Source organism: Lissotriton vulgaris, chromosome 4_1 (genome assembly GCF_964263255.1).
Source record: "Lissotriton vulgaris chromosome 4_1, aLisVul1.2, whole genome shotgun sequence".
NCBI lineage: Eukaryota > Metazoa > Chordata > Amphibia > Caudata > Salamandridae > Lissotriton > Lissotriton vulgaris.
The window spans coordinates 1,579,344,014-1,579,362,740 of NC_141691.1; the positions used below are offsets into that span (position 1 = coordinate 1,579,344,014).

General features: G+C 46.9%; 1 protein-coding gene across 1 annotated transcript in view; it reads right to left on the reverse strand.

The window, feature by feature from the left end:
- Nucleotides 1-1,247: 1,247 nt before the first annotated feature.
- PDE7A (phosphodiesterase 7A) overlaps nt 1,248-18,727 on the reverse strand; it is a 1,213,253-nt gene continuing 1,195,773 nt past the window's right edge. The window contains exon 14 of the mRNA XM_086965809.1: nt 1,248-3,036. Within this exon, the coding sequence (XP_086821935.1) occupies nt 2,855-3,036 (182 nt within the window). The 3' untranslated portion in view covers nt 1,248-2,854. The remainder of the gene's footprint in view (nt 3,037-18,727) is intronic.

Genomic DNA, 18,727 nt, shown 5'->3' on the forward strand with positions numbered 1-18,727 from the left:
AAAATGCCGGTATTCTTGGTTTCGGATTAATCAAAAAATCTGCTTCCTTATGTGTGATCCACTTCTTCTCCAACGCCTCCCCCCCCCCAGGTCTTAATGATGTCTTGTAGGTAAGGTGTAGGGTCCCTCATTAAGGGATGATAGTTTGTGCGTGACCCCAACAACCTGAGTACTTCAGCATTGTAGTCACTGGCATCGAGCACCAGCATAGCACCGCCCTTCTCGGCTGACTTAATTATGATGGACTTTTCGTTCTGTAAAGATTTAACAGCCAACCAGTCCATTTTACTCACATTGTTCTGACGAGTCTGCCCTGAGGTCCGTTCAAGAGTTTCTATGTCATTCAACACTTTTTGCTCAAAAACCATCACTTCAGGGCCTACTACGGCGCTAGGGGGACAGAAATTTGAGGGTCTCCGTAAGTTAGTAGAGAACATTGATGGAATTTCCTTTTCTTTGTCATTGAAAAATGTATGTATTTTAATTTTTCTCACCAACTCGTACATTTCTTTTGAACAGTTAAACAAAATCATGGTGTGGAGTCGGGACAAAGCCCAGACCTTTGTTTAGCACTCGAGATTCATCTGGGGTCAATGTATAAGATGAGAGATTCACTACAATATCATTTGCACTTGGTAGTTGATAGTGAATTCGTTGAGTGGGGGGCTGGTTGTCCTGTTGTTCCCCTCTAAACTCCCATTGTAGTGATAATTTCTGTCCCCTCAAGGGGAATCCACAAACCCTGGTTAGCTTTAGAATCCTCAAGATGTTGGAAGAAAAGGACGCAAATTTAGAGTGGATACCTTATGTGGACAAAAGGTTACACGGGCCTAAGCACTAACTACCCCATATAGAATAAAAAGGCTGGGGTGGTGTGGTGTGGTGGTGGGAGTGTCAGCCTAGCAGTGAAGGGGGTAATTTAGAAGATTCTATCCTTGGTGGGTTGAGTGTTCTAACAGCTTTATAACCCTTCTACCTCACGATATACCTTTTGTTGAAGGCCCTCACCCTCGTTAAAGGTCTTCACATGCGACACAGACCTATAACTCTGGTTCAGTCCATTAGCAACCGGTATAGTCATTTGCAGCAGCCTATTAGTCTATAGTAGGTAGTTTGTATACGCCATTCGGGATGTATCTAAACTAAGTGCCAAAATGCAAGAAGCCTTGGTTGGACTTTGCTGCTGTGCTCATATAATATATGTCTAAGAAACTAAAATCATTCAAGTAACAAAGGACACCACACTGTGAAAAGATAGTTTTCCTTTATTCATCAAAATTGAATGGCAACAGGACATATTTAAAATGGCAAAGCCTTTCCAAATGGCTTTACACTGAAGCCTTCTCCCAAAAATGGCTGTTGCAACAAATTGTAAACAGAATTTATAAACAGTCTTGTACAGAAATAAACCGAGAAATACATAAAACTAAGAGAAAGCACCAGTTCTTAAATAGGTAACATCTGTGCTTACTATAATTAAAACAATTTAAAGCAAATTACAAAATGGAATGCATGAAGTTTAAAATTAGTTTTCAACTACAAAACATTTCTTTTCACAACAAAGTTGCATGAATGGGTTATTTTACTAGAGTGAGGACAAAAAACAATGCACTTTTAAAATCAAAATAACAAATTTGGTCACTTAGCTTTGTGCATAGTTTAAGGCATCTGTAGCAATTTGTTACAGTTTCACCCTCTCCCCATGTGGCTTCTCAAATTATCACATTCTAAAAGAATAAATATATATAAAAAAGTCTTTGCCCATAAACCCTTCCCTCTTCATTGCCCCCCCCCCCACACGCACACATACATTTACATACACACTGCAGCAAAAGGGGCATTTGTACCCTTGTTCTAAACAGTTACCCTCCCGCTTTATTTCAGATTGGCAAATACTGTACCCTGAGAGTGGCTTATGGTGCTGACAAAAATTCGACCTCTCACGTATAGTTCGAGCGTACCATAGTGAAAACAGCATGCAGTGCGTGCACTGCAACATTACAAAAGCTAGAACAGTGTTCTCATTCTCATTTCTCTCCCCTACCAAAAAGATATGTATGGTTAGAAAAAAGCTGCAATCCCATACAGTAGCATTGGAGTGTAGCTTGGCTTTGCTCTAAACGTTTCTTAGTTACTAGTGCACAAGCAAAACTATGGCAATTGGGGAGGCTTCTGTGGCATTCAAGAGGGGAGGTAGGGGAACTATAGCTGCAGATTCAGATTTGTTCCTCTTCTTTTTAAATACAAACGCAAACAAAAAATTAGTGGTTCCTTTACAACCATGCTTCAAGGCAAGTTTAACATCAATATCTTCAGAGTCACTTTGTAAACATCAAGTCTTGCCGAGGCAGCAGAGGAGTGGGCACTTCACATTTCCATTTTTAAATAATTAACAGAGTGGAAGGTTTGTTAATGAAGTTCTCACCAGTCTCATTCATTTCCAACAGGCAACTGTTAGAAGTAAAGATTTCAAGTCTTAGTTCTCAAGAACATTTCCTTTAAACACCAGCCTTAGCACGTGGCACATTATAAAGTTCCTTCTGAAAGAGTCTCTGCTGTGCTTTGCATATTCAAGGTTTCGCTGAAAAGCCAACTGAGGTATGTGCGTATTGCTCTACGTTCAAATTTCGTAATAAAAAAGTTTATATGGGCTATCAAAATGGAATTCTTCAAAATAAATAATGCTGGCAAAGTCCATACTGAAACCTTGGCAATCGGGGTATGTTTGTGTCTCCCCATAGACATTTGTTTCCAGTTATCAAAGGTCAAAAATATATATTTATATCCTGCATGATGCAGTTTTGTCAAGCTAATTCCAGGGCCGCGAAATTCGATTTTCCTGAGGTAATAGGTCTTAGTCGTTTTCCTCTTGAGCAGGGTCCGTATCCTCTCTACTGATAGGCTGCTGCTGCAGAACCAGTCCCGACCAGCCAGCCTTGTTAAGTCCAACATGACCAAGCATGGTTTGCGAAAGCCTGGTGTTTGAGAAACGAGCCCACTCCACAAATAACGGCTCCACTAAGTAATCGATGAAACCTTAAAAGAAATCATGAAGGTATTAGAAAATATATATTTTTCCAAAACACTTATACATTTGCATGAAATTACATCATTTTATTTTCGCCTTAAGTCATATCTTTGGCATTGTATTTAACAACAACATAAACAAATACGAAGAGTCATAAATGCTCCGTATTTGTACTCACATTTCCCCAAGTTTTGACCAAGAAACCTCTGCATTAAGAAAAAAAATCTTAAAATAAATGACACCTCCAGACTGCAGTTCTTGAAAGTATTAACTTTTTACTTATGTCTGCTCATAATTTAGTGTTAGACAAGAACACAACTTTCAACAAGTTGAGTGGCATTACAGACATCCGTTCCAGCCTTCACAATGCCCATTTTAGGAAATGCAATATACATGTGCATGGCCTTAACTTCTTGCACCCTAGACCACTGGTTCTTAACCGGAGTTCTGGGTTCCCCCTGGGGTCGCAAAGCCTACTTAGGGGGCTGTGACTGCTTAGAATATTAAACAATATTAACTAATTAATAAAGTGTATATAAATAAAGAATCGAAATGTAGAATTGAACATTTTAAAATGGTGGGTAAATAAGAAGGAATTTGAAACTGAAGGATACAAATAAAGTGTGTATCCTCAGAAGGATTCATGAGAGCAGTGCAGGTGCATCAAACAGAATATAGCATAGATGAATGATATCAATTGGATTTACAAAAGATCTAACGTTCCCATTATTAAAATGTGATTTAAAAAAAATTGTTTGTGAATCAAATAAGATATTTCATAATTTGTGTATTTGTTATCTGAATTCTTGGGTCTGTATTGTTTGTGCATCAAATCATCGAAAATGTGCTGTATGGATGATCTCCGAGTCCTCTCTGGAGTGTACCATAGAAACAAGGATTTGAGTTAGGACGAGCCATTGCTATGCATGTCCTTATATACTGTGCTTAAGATCTTGAATGAAATACGCTCCCGGACAGGGAGCCAGTGTAAAGAACGGATCACTTCTCTGGCAGACTGATATTTGGGAATGTTTAGAATCAGTCTTGCTGCTGCGTTCTGTACCACCTGGAGCTTATTCAGTGAAGCAGCAGTGATATTAAGGCATAGGCCGTTACAGTAATCAAGGCGAGAAGTAATCAGTGCAATGATAGTGGCTGATGTAATTCTGAGGGAATGAGTGGCAGCGCCTTTCTGAGGGTTCTTTGAATATAGAAACATGTGCCAACTGTACGATTGTCTTGGGCATTGAAAGTCAGACCCTCTTCGAAGATTATCCCAGATTTGTTGCTGTTTTTACCGGGCTGGAGGAGGCCCCCATTCTGTTAGCCACCAGGTCTTAGACTAGATGGAGTTCTGTGGTCCAAAAACTAATACCTCGATCTTGTCTGTATTGATCTTTAGAGAATTGCCCTTCATCCAACCAATGATGTTAGACATCCATGTATTGAACTTCTCTCCTACTAGATGCAGGTCACTGGTGATAGAAACAATGATTTGGGTGTCGTCCTCGTAGGAGAGAGCACCTGAAATCCGTAGGATCTCACCAATTCGGCCAGAGGGGTCACATATAGATTAAAAAGAGTAGGATTGAGCGAAGAGCCCTGAAGGACGCCACATGGGAGAGCCTCCACAACTAACTGTGTGCATTTTATCTGTTAAAAAGGACTGGAGAAGCTGCAAGGCTTTTCCCGTGACCGCCACTTCCCGCAAACATTGGAACATGTGCACTGGGATGACTGTGTCGAATGCTGCTGATAAATCAAGCAAAATCAACACCGCCGAGCCCCCTTGGTCTACCTGCAACCGAATGCAGTCAGTGGCTGTAATGAGGGCAGATTCTGCGCTGTGACCGGTGTGGAATCCAATCTGGGATCAATCTAAAATTTCCTGTGAGTCAATGTACCTCATCAGTTCAATATGAATACATCTCTGCAGGATTTTTGCCAGGGCGGGAAGGAGGGAAATAGGACGGAAGTTCTTTAGCTCCAAGGGATCGGCATTAGGTTTCTTAAGGAGCGGGAGAACAATTGCTTCCTTCCAGATAGCTGGGTAGCAGGCGGACAGGAGTATTCCATTGAATACCTCACACAGGAAATTAGCTGCTAAATCCGGTGCCAGTTGAAGAGTGGAGGGCATGCAAGGGTCGGAATGGCACTCAGGATTTAAGCAGGGACGGCTCTAGGCTCATGGTGGCCCTGTGCAGGGAGCGTAGGTGGGGGCCCCGGAAGAGGGGGTCCGGACGGGGCGGAGCTCACTCCGCGCTCCACCGGGGCCCGCGCCTGGCTGTGTCAAACTGAAAGAGCTCGGGTTGGCCCGGTCGCTCCCCTGCCCCCCGAGCTCTAGGGGCCCCCAGGAGTCGCTGGGACTTGGAGCCATATTTCAACTGTCTGCTGCTTAATTGTGCAGAAATACCCTTTCTCGCCACCTTTATTGGCACAGGCGGAGCAGGGGGCCTAAAGAAATCAATCACCACCAGTTTACATGGGAGGCCGCGCCCGCTGCCAGGGCCACTGACTGGAAGATAGACAGCGGCCTACGAGTCGATGGATGCGGCACCGGCAAATTGAATGCGGCGGGCCCCCTGCCCCTCGAAGAAAGTGTCAGTGATTCCGAAATGTAATACTCGGCAATGATTCGGCTGTCTGCTGGCTGGGACTCGAGCCATATACTGCCGCTTAATTTAATGCAAAATAGTACCCCCGACTCCACCTTTATTATAGGCCCTGCAGGTACACAGGCGAAGAGGAGCCTAAATTAAATCAGTGGCCGGCGCTGCCACTGGAAGATAGACAGCGAGCGGCCTACCTCGATGCAGAACTCCCGGCTGCAGTGCAGTAATTTTGTCCTTCCGACCTCCAGCATTAACAGCTACACTCATACCCGGCTACCTATCTTCATATGACTCGCTTGCTTGCCATGACGCGTCGCGATAGTCAGTCAGTGCCACAAACAGTGTGCAGAAATATCTTTATCAATCATCTGAGAGAATGGATCTATTCTGCTCTTACCCGGCAGGTGTGTTCACACTTATTCACTTTATTCTCAGTCTGAGCTCCGGGGCCGCTCAGCTTTTGTCCGACTCCGACGTCGACGACCACCAAATGGCTGGGCTGTGCAGAGAGAGTCATACGCCACCAGTCCCACAAGTTAGTTACGCACGTGGGGAAGTCGAGCATCAGGTTAGGTTGAGTCTGCACGCTGCCGCAGATCACTCTATCCTGGCTTCCGGCGTCTGTGCCAGCCAGCCGGGTGACAGTCGTGATGATTTGAAACACCCCGGCGCCCCTGCTGCCCAATCAGGAACGAGGTTGGTGCGGACTCGGAACCAGAGGCCAGGGAAGTTAAAGGGAGGAGGGGGGCTGACTCACTGTGTCAGGGCTAGGAACTGTGACTGTCGGACTCGGAACTTAGTATTGGAAGCCGGAGTCGGAGGCCGCCAAATCCTGCCAGGGGGCCGCCAGTGCCACGATGTATCATTGATCCTTCCGATCCTCGTCGTGGCGGCCCCTGGGGTTTGGCGGCCCTGTGCAGGTGCACACTTTGCACATGCCTAGGGACGGCCCTGATTTAAGACCGAGGTGGAGATCTTTAGTTTGTTGAATTGAGATAGGGAGAAGGAAGACCAATCATTCTTCCTGATGACCTGTGGGGTTTCACCATACTCAGTTCAGCACTGTCTTTTGTGGATTCCTCACGGACAGACAAATTGTCAGTAGAAGGAGCAAACTCGTGGAAGATCTGCAGGACTTTCTCTTGAAAAAAGATTGCTACGTTGTCACAGAAATCTTGGGAAGGAATCATAGGTTGTTCCTGGGGAGGTTCTGAGATTTCCTTTATTACCTTAACCACATGCGTGCGGGGGTTCTTTTTGCGCTGTGCGGTTTTTTTCTAGAAACCGCGTTACATGACGAGCTCAGCTCGGCATCCGCACACGACCAACGTGGCTGATGACGAGCTGAGCTCGTCATCAGCAGCGAAGGGGTTAAAGAACATACTGGAGGAGTTGGCTGCCGACAATCTTTCTAGTAAGGAAACAGGATTTAGCCTGGAAAATGGTGTCCTTTTAGTTCCATAGCTGTGAGCGCTGCTTGGATTTCTCCCAGGGACAGGGGTTGATGAGCCATTTGCTTTCACGACTCAGGGCCATGAGTTCATCCAAAAACCATGGGGTGGAAGGTTTATTTTTTTAATAATACAGTTTTGGAAAGGTGTAACTGTGTCTAGAGTCCGGTTGATCTAGTCCCAAAAACCCTCTGCTGTATAGGGGGATTGTTGTGCCTCCCGGCAGGGGTCGAGGCCAAGGCAGCCTACCAGCTGGTGGCTGTGATCTTCTTTAGTTTTCTGCAGTGACTTCTGTTAGTGACAGGAGTGGAGATTTTAAATTCAATCAGGCAGTGCTCCACCCAGCTGAGGGGTTGGACTGTCTCAATCACCAGGTCGTCATTATTGCTAAAAATGCCATCCAGTGTGTGACAGGCTGTGTGGGTGGGAGAACGAACCTGCTGCACAAACCCTATGGAAGACATAAGATCTACAAGGTGGGCTGTGTCTTTATCTAGGTGGTTTTCAAGATGAAAATTGAAGTCCCCTAAGATCGTATGGTGGGCAGGGGTAGCAAAAGTTTCAAAGGTTTTACACCAGGTCTCCATAAAGGATGACAAACTAAAAGGACAGAGAAACAAAAGTTCTCGGATGGTTTGATCCTGAAAGAGGCAGCTTCCAGTGTGGAGGCCAGAGCTGCTTCCACAGTGTTGAGTGTGCATCTGAGGAAATCCCTAGCCACCAAGGCTAGGCCGACTCCTCTTTTATCCGAGCGGTCTTGTCTAAATATAGTATAGCAATGGGGGCGGGGGGGCCAGGCCAGGTTCTGAATAGATACTGGCCCATGTCTCAGTAATGTAGAGACAGTCTAGATTAAGAGATTGAATAGTCAAAGCAACTTCAGTTTTGTGTTTAATCATGGAGCGAGTGTTCAGCAGCGCTCCACGGAGTGGATTTAATCTACTCTCCCCTATTTTCTTAGTCTCTGTCTTACCCTCCACCCCCTGCAATGCTTTGAGGCGACCAAGATGGGAAGCCCTACTGTTAATTTTGCCTTAATTTGCGCTGGTAACAGGGTACAGCATTCCCCTTATCGACATCCCACTTCTTGCATCCCTTGTGATGAGAATTAGGGCGCAGCTCAAGCAGTTGTAACTTAAAATAATTTTTAGCCTGTGCGTCCTCGTTTCCTGGGTATGAATGGGCAGCATGCGTGGCCCCTGGCGCCGAACAGGCGCGGATGGGCGCAGACGGGGTTGCCTTTGCCAATGGCGTGCATGCTGCGCACTTATGGTTGCATGGATTTAAATACCCTACACCCGGAAGTGCAAGGCTAGCTGGACTGCCGCAAGACGTCCAGCTCGAAGAAGCACTGGAAAGAGAAGTAAGCACTGGAAAAAGAAGGAAGACTCTCTCCACACAAACAGGAGACCCAGAGCGGGGAGCCCATGGAAAGAGCAGAGTACGTCCCCAGAGCAGGGGTGCTCACAAGGTAAAGTGCAAAGTAGAGTGCAGCATATACAAGTTTAAAATATTTAAGAACAGCTCTAAAACACTAAAACAAAACTCTGAGGCTTCCAATACAGATAAAATGGCAAAAAAGCAGAAGTGCCTTCACACGCGTCCGCTGGCACGGTGGGACTCCCTGTCTAGGCTGAATAAACAGCACTAAATAAGTCTCTGAACAACCTAAATTTGCAGCGAAAACGGGCCACATCTAGTGTTCTGCTGAAGACCAAATCATGGATATCTAGAGCGAGTGAAAAACCAGGAGGAGAATTCACAGGCAGAATTTGCTCCTAGATTGGACGTTAGTTTTGGGGAGTCTCACGTCTCGGGGGATAGGAACATTTTCTTCTATGTGTCGCAAATGTACATTGCATGTTACTGGTTCTCTTGTGCTGCTCTGGTGCTGTAGAGTGTAGGAGGGTGAATGTGTGACTTAGGTGTGATGGAGATATAGCCATTACAAATGACTGTACCAGCACTGAATATGTGAGGGTATGACTGTTCTTTGTTTGAAATAAAGTTGTGTAGTATTCTCAGTGTCTGCATTTCTTAAATAAGGTGGTGCCTGGAATGCGCAGGGAACTGTGTAATATTATGTTTGGGATGGTTGTGGGCGTAAGTCTGAATATAGCTACAGCTTCTGGGACGATGAAACCCTGACTAGAGCTATAGACCTAAGAAAAATAAATATACCCTCTTCTCGAAATAAATAAATATATAAATATTTTCTTCTGCTACAGGGCTTGTAACGTAATGGAAATTTCGCTAGTGAATTCTGTGTGTGTCCTAGTTGTAAACTTGCTTTCTTAGTGCCAAAATATACAACTTACAAGCTTGTAAGCCTTTCAAAAGACACATTGCTCTACAATGAGAAATTCTGTAGAGTGGCTCTCCTCTGGATGTTTCACTTCATCAAGAAATCAGATGTAATTTATCTAGCAACTCTCAGGTCCTAGCAATGCGCTTGCACCAATATCCAACATACACAGAAAATTGGAAACTGACTAATAATGTGGATGGAGCGGCACTTTTGAAAAAATAAATTTTAATAGGATTGTACTTTATAACATGAATAACATAAAACTGTCAGCAGTGGAGCGAAACATGTGCAAGAGTTGGCACGCAAATTACAACTGTTATTGGTACCATTTTTATATTTATACACCATAGCTGCTTGTATGCTTTTAAATTCATACCACTCAAGGATCTTCTACGACCTCTGTATATCTCTTTATACTCTGTCCTTTTGTTTAAAGTTTATTTTTGAATTTTTACAACCAATTAACATAACATCTCATTCACAGTGCCAATCTGTTGCCAGAGTTACACTGAACAGAAGAAAATCTGTCTGCAACAGTGTATCAGCGTCTTGCGTGGTCATATACCCTCTATAAGGTTCCCAGAAATCTTAGGGGCATGACCTGGGGTGCAACAAGTCATTATAATCTTCTACTGTGGTGCAACAATAGGTCATATCTTTCAATTATTCCTCCTCTTTAGGTGGTCAGGATGTTATCTAGCACAATCTCCCATGACGTTTAGCTAGCAACAGGGCGATCGATATTAACTCACAGCATGTTTTGGGTATATCTACAGTTAAGCATAAAAGAACAAGTTACATACCTTTGGTAACGATATATCTGTAAGAAACATAGGTTAGTTATAGATTCCTTACCTTAGAATTACACCCAGGCGTCAGACTGGACCCAGAAAGTTTTTCGTCAGCATTACCTCTGCACGTCGGAAGGTGGCTCCAGTCAGCACCGCATACGTTGTTGGCGTTGTGGTCGCAGGGATGACGTTGCGGTAGCTACTTAAGACACCGACCTCGCGCGCTGTCAGTTCTGTACACTACTTTCTGCGCCAGAAACGCAGAGCCATGCAAGAAAACAAGTCTCTGAAAGGATGTCCTTAACCCTAGTAATCAGTTTGCAGACAAGGGAGGATGGGTGGGGCAGTAAGGAATCTATAACTAACCTATGTTTCTTACAGATATATTGTTACCGAAGGGAAGTAACTTGTTCATCTGAAAGAAACAGTTAGTTCTAGATTCTTTACCTTAGGATAGATACCCCCCGCAATACCAACCCAGGAGGTGGGTCTGTGAACCAAGTTCACACCACAAAGTCCTGGCGAACAGAACGACCAAAGAAGCGGTCTCTCTGGACTTGGCTGTCCAGGCAGTAGTGTTTTGTGAATGTGTGAAGCGATGCCGACGTAGATGCCTGACAGATGTCATGTAGAGGGACTACTCATCCCAAAGCAGTAGTGGCTGCTTTCGCCCTTGTAGAATGGGTGCGTAGCCCCACAGGAGGCTCCTTTTTTGCTCTAGAATAGCAGGCTCTTATACACAAAACGACCCATCTAGAGCTGGTCCGCTTGTGTACGGTCGGACCTTTCTTGGCGCCCACGTAGCCAACAAAGAGTTGGTCATCCACCCAGTACTGTTTGGTGCGAACCAGATAGAAGGAAAGTGCACGTTTTGGGTCCAGACGGTGGAGCCTCTCCCTCTTTAGAAGGATGTGGAAAGAAGGTCGGTAAAGTGATGGTTTGCCTCATGTGAAAGGAGGTGACCACCTTGGGAAGCAAGGATGGACGAGTTCTTAGGACAAGCTTGTCTGGATGTACAGCCAGAAAAGGAGGCTAGGATGAAAGAGCCTGGAGCTAGCTCACTCTTCTGGCAGATGTGATGGCTACCAGGCATGCAGTCTTAAGAGTTAAGAGTCGTAGAGGACAGTTGCGATGCATCTCAAAGGAAGCGTGCTTCAAATAGTTCAAGACCAAGTTCAAGTCGCACTGAGGCATTACGAAGGGGATAGGAGGGAAGAGATGAGTAATGCCTTTTAAGAAACGATTCCAAGACTATTTCCGAACTAAAAGCTCAGAATAAGTCTTTACAACTTGATTTGGAATGTCTAGAGATACATGCCAGGAGGAATAATTTCAAATTTTTAAAAATCCCGGAAGGAGCGGAAAATGGAGATGTGAAATCTCTAATATGTAAATTACTGAGAGAAGGTGTTTTGAAGGACAGACCAGATATCAACCTTGAGGGTGAGATTCAACGGGCACATAGGGATACTTTCCATCGACATCCGGATAGAAGTGCCCCAAGGAAGATTCTGGTCAATTTCCAGACATATTCGGTAAAAGAGCTAATATTGGCTAGGGCTCTGGTGGATTCATCTCTCCAGATTGACTCCTCTAAATATTTAATTCGTTCGGATGTAGGGAGGGTCTCAGCGCAAAGACAGTGGGAGCTGGGGTCCCGTATGACTGATCTGAGAAGCCAAGGAGCACAGGCCATGATGAAATTTCCCGCAGCATTAAAAGTGGTTTGGAGGAAAAATACATACAATTTCACCTCCACTCAAGAAGTCGATAGTTTTCTAATTAGCATGAAAGAACATCAGCATTAGACAAGTGATTTCTTATACATTCAATAGCGATAGCCCCTAGGCTAAATCAATGGATTCGGAAAATGAAAACGGTAGATTAAGATTCTTAGATTTAAGGTTTGTAAGTGTATAGGAGTAGCTAAACACATAGGAGTAGATAACCGTAGTAGGAACATGACATATCACATTAAATGGGGAATGGAAAAAAAAAAAAGAAAAAAAGGAAGGGGGGGGGGGTGAGGGGGATAAAGTAGTGAAAATTACTCACGTTTAAGGGTGATAGGCACATTACTTAGTAAATCCATGCAAGGAGGCAGAATCCGGGTTCGGGACATGGTCTCAAAATGGCGGTATGATCGCCAAAGTCCAAGAGGGGGGTTCCTCGAGGGAGTGGGAGGGGGGTGGGGGGGGGGGGGGTTGGGGGGTGGAGGGGTTGATAATAGAAAAATATATTCCTCATAGAACCAAAAAATTGGAGAAAACTATTAAATAGAAATGTTAGGCCCAGTGTTGAGACACATTTTAAATACCCATCTAATTCCAATGGTCGGTACTACTAATAAAATTAAAATAATAACTTGGAACGTGAATGGCCTGAGAGAGGGAAGGAAGTTGAATAGAATCTGCGAGTTTTTGAATAAATCGAGGGCGCATGTTTTGTTGTTAGAAAAGACCCATCTTGAATCACTAGAATGTAGGGAAGCTTTTAAAAATCATAAGTGGATTCAAGACTTGCTTTTTTCTAGACAAAGTGGAAGCACTAAGTGGGTAGCAGTGATTATTCGGGCTAACTGTGGGATCCAGGTAGAAAGGTATGAAACAGATTGTTCAGGCAGATGGCTAACTGCCTCTTTGATCATGGATAATGTGAGATTTGCCTACGCAGTGTATTATGGACCTAATCAGGACTCTTCAGAGGCCCTCCTAAATTTGAAAATAAGCCTTTCCGCTATGAGTATACCTGTCATCCTTGGAGGCGATTTTAATTTAGTGTTTGATCCAAGTTTAGATCGTACCTCCAGGGCCGTTTTTTATTCTCCTTACAAATCAAAAAGAGATTTGAAACATATTATGAAAGATTTTCATTTAATTGATGTCTGGAGGATTAAAAATAGAAAAAAAGGGATTACTCGTTTTATAGCCATAGATATAGACACCATTCACGCATCTAATTCTTCTTAGTAGACCAAGGTTTTTCCCCCGCAATTGATACCATTTCTTATATCCCAGCTATTCTATCTGACCACTCAATCGTTGAGTTAGTAATTAAGATCCAGCAGGAGACGCGGAGTAGATAGTGGACAGAAATCTCATCAATAAGCCTGAGTAGACAAACAGACTACCCAAACAGATTCCTCAAGGAGGCTTGCCCTACTTGAGTATTGGTCCTGGAATCAGAGTCGAGGCAGTAATGCCTTGTAAAGGTATGCACTGATTTCCAGGTCGCAGCCCTGCATATTTCCGACATGGGAACGTCATGCAAGAAAGCCACTGTAGCCGCCTTCCCTCTAGTGGAATGCGCTTTTGGAGACATCAACAAAGGTTTTCCTGCTAGTTGATAGGCCAACTTAATGCAAGAGACAATCCACCTGGAAATGGACCTCTTTGCTGCTGGAAAGCCAGTCCTCATTGCACCATAGTTCACAAACAGTTGGTCCGTTTTCCTAATCCCTTTAGTCTTTTCCAAATAAAACTTAAGCACTCTTAAGATCTAAGGAGTGAAGTGACCGCTCGGCCGGGGTCGTAGGATTTGGAAAAAAGGAAGGGAGGGAAATAGACTGATTTATATGAAAATCAGAGATGACCTTAGGCAAGAAGGATGGGTGAGCCCTTAGTACTACCCTGTTATGGTGGAATACAGTATAAGGTTCCTTTGCACAGAGCGCTTGTATCTCACTGACTCTGCGTGCAGAGGTAATTGCCACCAAAAAAGCTGCCTTCCAAGAGAGATGTTGTAAGGAAGCCTTGTGGATGGGCTCGAAAGGTGGAGACATTAACCTTGATAGAACTAGGTTTAATTCCCACGGAGGAGAAGGATTTCGCACAGAGGGATACACTTTCTTCAATCCCTGGAGGAAATCCTTGACCACTGGAACCTGAAAAAAAGACACCTGGTCAGGTGACTTCCTATAAGCCTCAATAGCTGACAAATGCACTCTAATGGAAGCGTACTTCAAACCAGCTGTTGCGAGGGAAAGGAGGTATGGTAAGATGACTTCCTCCTGCCCCTTAATCGGATCCAAATGATGATCCCTACACCACAAGTAAAACCTTTTCCACTTGAAGGCATAGGATGCTCTCGTGGACGGCCTCTTAGTCTCCTTCAAAATGCTCATGCAGTCTGGAGGCAGGTTCAAATGTCCGTATTGCAGGACCTCAGGAGCCATGCTGTTAGGTTCAATGATGGGAGGTTGGGATGCATTATCCTCCCGTTCATTTTGCTCAACAGGTCCGGTCTGCAAGGGAGTCGTTTGTGTGGACACACAGACAGATGTAGAAGGTCCGGATACCACCACTGCCGAGGCCAGTCTGGAGCAATCAGGATCATCTCCATGTTCGTCCGGAGGAGCTTGGAAACCACTCTCGGAATCAGAGCCAGGGGAGGAAATGCGTATGCGAACATCCCTGCCCAATCCAACAGAAGAGCGTTCCCCTGCGTCCCTGGTCTGTGGAACCTGGACGCGAAGGCGTGGCACTTGGTGTTTTCGTCGTCTGCAAACAAGTCTATGGATGGACGTCCCCAGCAACGAAAAAGCTCTTCTACTACTTCGTCGTTTAGCACCCAGTCTGGCTGATCTTCGAAGTGCCTGCTGAGTGCGTCTGCTTTGACGTTCAACTCGCCCGGAAGATGCACCGCCACTACTGTGAGACCTCGAGCGAGAATCCAATGCCATATTGCCTGAGCCTCTCGAGACAGTGGGCGAGATTTTGTGCCTCCTTGCTTGTTCAGATAGAACATGGTTGTCGTATTGTCCGTCTGAACCAGGACTGAGTTGGATGTGATCGCTGGCAGGAAAGCTTTGTGAGCCAGGAATACCGCTCTGAGTTCCAGCATGTTGATGTGGTATGTCTGCTCCTGCGCAGACCACCGGCCTTGAATCTGAAGCGGATCCATGTGTGCTCCCCAGCCGTGCAGGCAGGCATCTGTCACTATAGATTGGGACGGAATGGGCTGGTGAAACGGCACTCCCACCATCACATTGTGTCTCCGAGTCCACCATCTGATGGACTCTTTTGTCGCCTGGGAAAGATGGATTCGATCCTCCCAACGTCCTGTTGCCTGGTCCCACTGATCCTCCAGAGCCTGTTGCAGAGGACGCATTCTCAGCCTGGCGTTTGGGATGAGAAAGATGCAGGACGCCATGGAACCCAGTAGAGACGCCACTTGTCGTGCCTTTGGGGGCCGAGACTCTAGCAGAATCCCGCATTTCAGGTTCATGGAAGAAAGTCTCTCCTCCGAAGGAAACGCTTTTCCCACGCTTGTGTCCAGAACGGAGCCTAGGTAGTGGATGGATTGCGTAGGCCGCTGGACTGATTTCTCCAGGTTCACATGGAGGCCGAGTCTGTGAAGCTGTTGCAGGCACAGATGCAGATCTTGCGCTACCCGTACCGGAGATGGACCCTTTAGGAGCCAGTCGTCCAGATATGGATAAACGAAGAGACCCTTCTTGTGAAGAAAAGCCGCCACCACTGCCATGCATTTGGTGAAGACTCGTGGTGCGGACTTGAGACCGAAGGGTAACACCTTGTACTGGTAGTGTTTGATTCCCACAACAAACCTCAGGTACTTGCGATGTTGTTGCGCAATCGGGATGTGAAAGTACGCATCTTGTAGATCCACCGAACACATCCAATCTCCGGCCAGTAGATGAGGACATATTTGGTGAAGCGCCAACATGCGGAACTTTTCCTTGACGATAACCTTGTTTAGGAGTCGTAGGTCGAGTATGGGCCTGAACTTGTCCTCTTGGTCTTTTTTGGGGACAAGGAAATACCTGGAGTAAACTCCTTTTCCTCCCAGAGCGATAGGAACTTCCTCTATCGCTCTTTTTTGCAGCAGGATTTTTACCTCTCGTCGGAGCAAGCTTAGTTGGTGAGGGCAAGAGCTCTTCGGAGGGACGCTCTTTGGAAGAGCACGGAAACGTATCCTGTATCCATTGCGCAGTATATTCAGCACCCACTGATCTCTTGTGATGCTGACCCACTCTGCCAGGTGTTGTGAAGCACTTCCTCCCACTGGAGTGGGCAACGGCGTCAGAGGAAGCCACTGTTCAGGCCTTACCTCCTCTCGTGGTGTTGGAGGACTGCTGGTGGCCTCCCCTGCCCCTGCTGGGCTTGCCACGAAACTGGGGTTTCCCTAGAGTTTTGTTCTGGGACCACTGAGGGGTTTGAACCCTCTGTTGGGCCCCTCTCCCCCTGTTGGATTTGAAGCGGCGCTTGAATTCCTTTTTCTTCTTCAAGCCCACCGCCTTCACCGTGTCCAGCTCAGTCTTCATTCGGGTCATCTCTTCGTCCGCGTGTTCCCCGAAGAGAGCGGAACCCGAAAAGGGGAGATTTAGAATCCGATGCTGAGCATCCGGTTTTAGACCTGTAAGGCGCAAACAGGCCGATCTTCTGGCACAAACTCCATGGGAATAGGAATGAGCCGAAAGCGCCGCCCCATCCGCGGCCGTGCTGATCATCTGGTTTGCCACCAGACACCCCTCCGTAACAGTTTCCTCAAAGTCTTGCTGGTCCTCTTTCGGTAGCTTGGCTTTGAATCTTTCCATCGAGTCCCATAAGGCTCTGTCATACCGACCCAGGAGCGCAGCTGCACTGGTGACCTTAAGAGTGGAAGCAGCAGAGTTGCAAACCTTCCGACCCCAGGAGTCTTGGGTCTTGCTGTCCTTATCTGGCGGGACTGAAGATGAACCAGCAACCGCATGTGTCTTCCTCGCCGCTGCCACGATGAGAGTCTGCCAGAGGGTCAGACTTCACAAACACCGGGTCAGAAGCCGCCGGTTTGTACTTCTTCTGAATGCGTGCCGGTACTGCTCTGATTGCTGCTGGGGTTAGGAAAACCTCCTTGACAGGGTCCATAATCCCCGGAACCAAAGGCAGCAGAGGTCTGGAGATGGCCTTCTTGTGTAAGGTTTCAAAAATGACTGTCGTCGTTACTTGAGGGACAGACATTTCGATGTTCAGTTTAAGCGCACCTCTCTGCAGAACATCCAGATACGTGCCAATATCATCCACTGGGGAGGACCTGGACGTTGGACTGTCCGTCAAATGTCGGTGAGTAGTCCCTCTTGGACGATCTGGTAGACGAAGTGGAGGAGGTAGACTGAGTACGTCTATGTCGATGGTGAGAACTACGTCTTCGCTCCCGCGACCTCCTTGAGCGCTCCTCTCGTCTAGGGGAGTGAGATCTGACCCGATCTCTTGTCCGATGTTCCCTTCTAGGGGATCGGGATGCCCTGGGGGATCTGGCTGGCGACCGCACGGGAGATCTGCCCCGGGGAGATCGAGACCTCTTCCGACCTTCCAGTCTAGGTTCCCTCATAGGAGATCTAGATCTTCTCCGACCCTCCAGTATAAGTTCCCTTGTAGGCGAACGGGACCTTCTTGGCGCTTTGGTGGGTAGCGTCACAGGGGATGTGCGCCTGGGAGGGCTACGCTTGTCCATCTCCTCCACCAGGTTTTGGAGAGGGGACCTGTGGTGTGGGCTGGCATACTCCTGCATACGCTTGGTAGGCCCCTCGTCTCTCCAATGGTCCAAGGACCTGTACCATCTAGGTGACAGCCTGATGTGCCCCGCTGAAGGATCTGGACGACGTTCAGGAGTCCTGTGTATAGGGCTTCTGGACCTTGAATGCTCCGTAGAGGAGCCCGAGGACCGATAAGATGAATGGTGAGAAGCAGATTCTGTCACCATGACCGTATCCGAGTGTCTCGACGTCGAGCGTTCTTTTCTCGCAGCCCAACGCCTTCGAGGAGTCGGAGGATCAAACAATCTCGACCTCGAATGTCCATGAGAGGGTCTGTAGTCTCTCGACGTCGAGCGGCGATGAGCAGCCGCCGACGGAGCTTTCTGCCTCGACGTCGAACGGCGGTTTCCGGTCGCCGACGGGGACCTCTGCCTCGATGCCGAACGACGATGTCCTGTCGTCGACGGAGGCTTCTCTCTCGACGTCGAACGGCCTCGCCCTGTCGGCGACGGAGCTTTCTGCCTCGACGTCGAACGGCGATGGCCAGCCGCCGACGGAGATCCATGTCTCGACGTCGAATGCATGTGCGACGACGGCGGAGGGGTTTTGGGCACCCTCGACGCCGAGCGCTGCTGCCGTACCGACGGAGACCGCGTCCTCGACGCCGATCGACGAGCCACTGTCGACGGCGGAGTCACACTTCTCGACGCCGACCGTCGCCCGGTTGACGGCGGCGGAGTAGCCTTCCTCGAAGCCGATCGCCGCCCGGTTGACGACGGCGGAGGGGATTTCGACGACGGAGCTGGTGCCTTCGACGTTGTCGACGTACCTGGTCTTCTTCTCGACGGCGAGCCCGCCGTCGACGGCAGTTTCGAAGAGGAAAATTCCACCTGTGGATCTTTTCTCAGCGCCGAGCTCGAAGCTGAAGTAGAAGGGCGTGAAGACTTCTTCTTTGAAGAGGAATGGGTCTTCTTGGAGCCCTTCTTCACTGGAGATCTCCCTCTCAAAGCTCTGTGAGCCAGACCATAAATTCGCATTCTCTCCCTGTCCTTGAGCGTCCTTC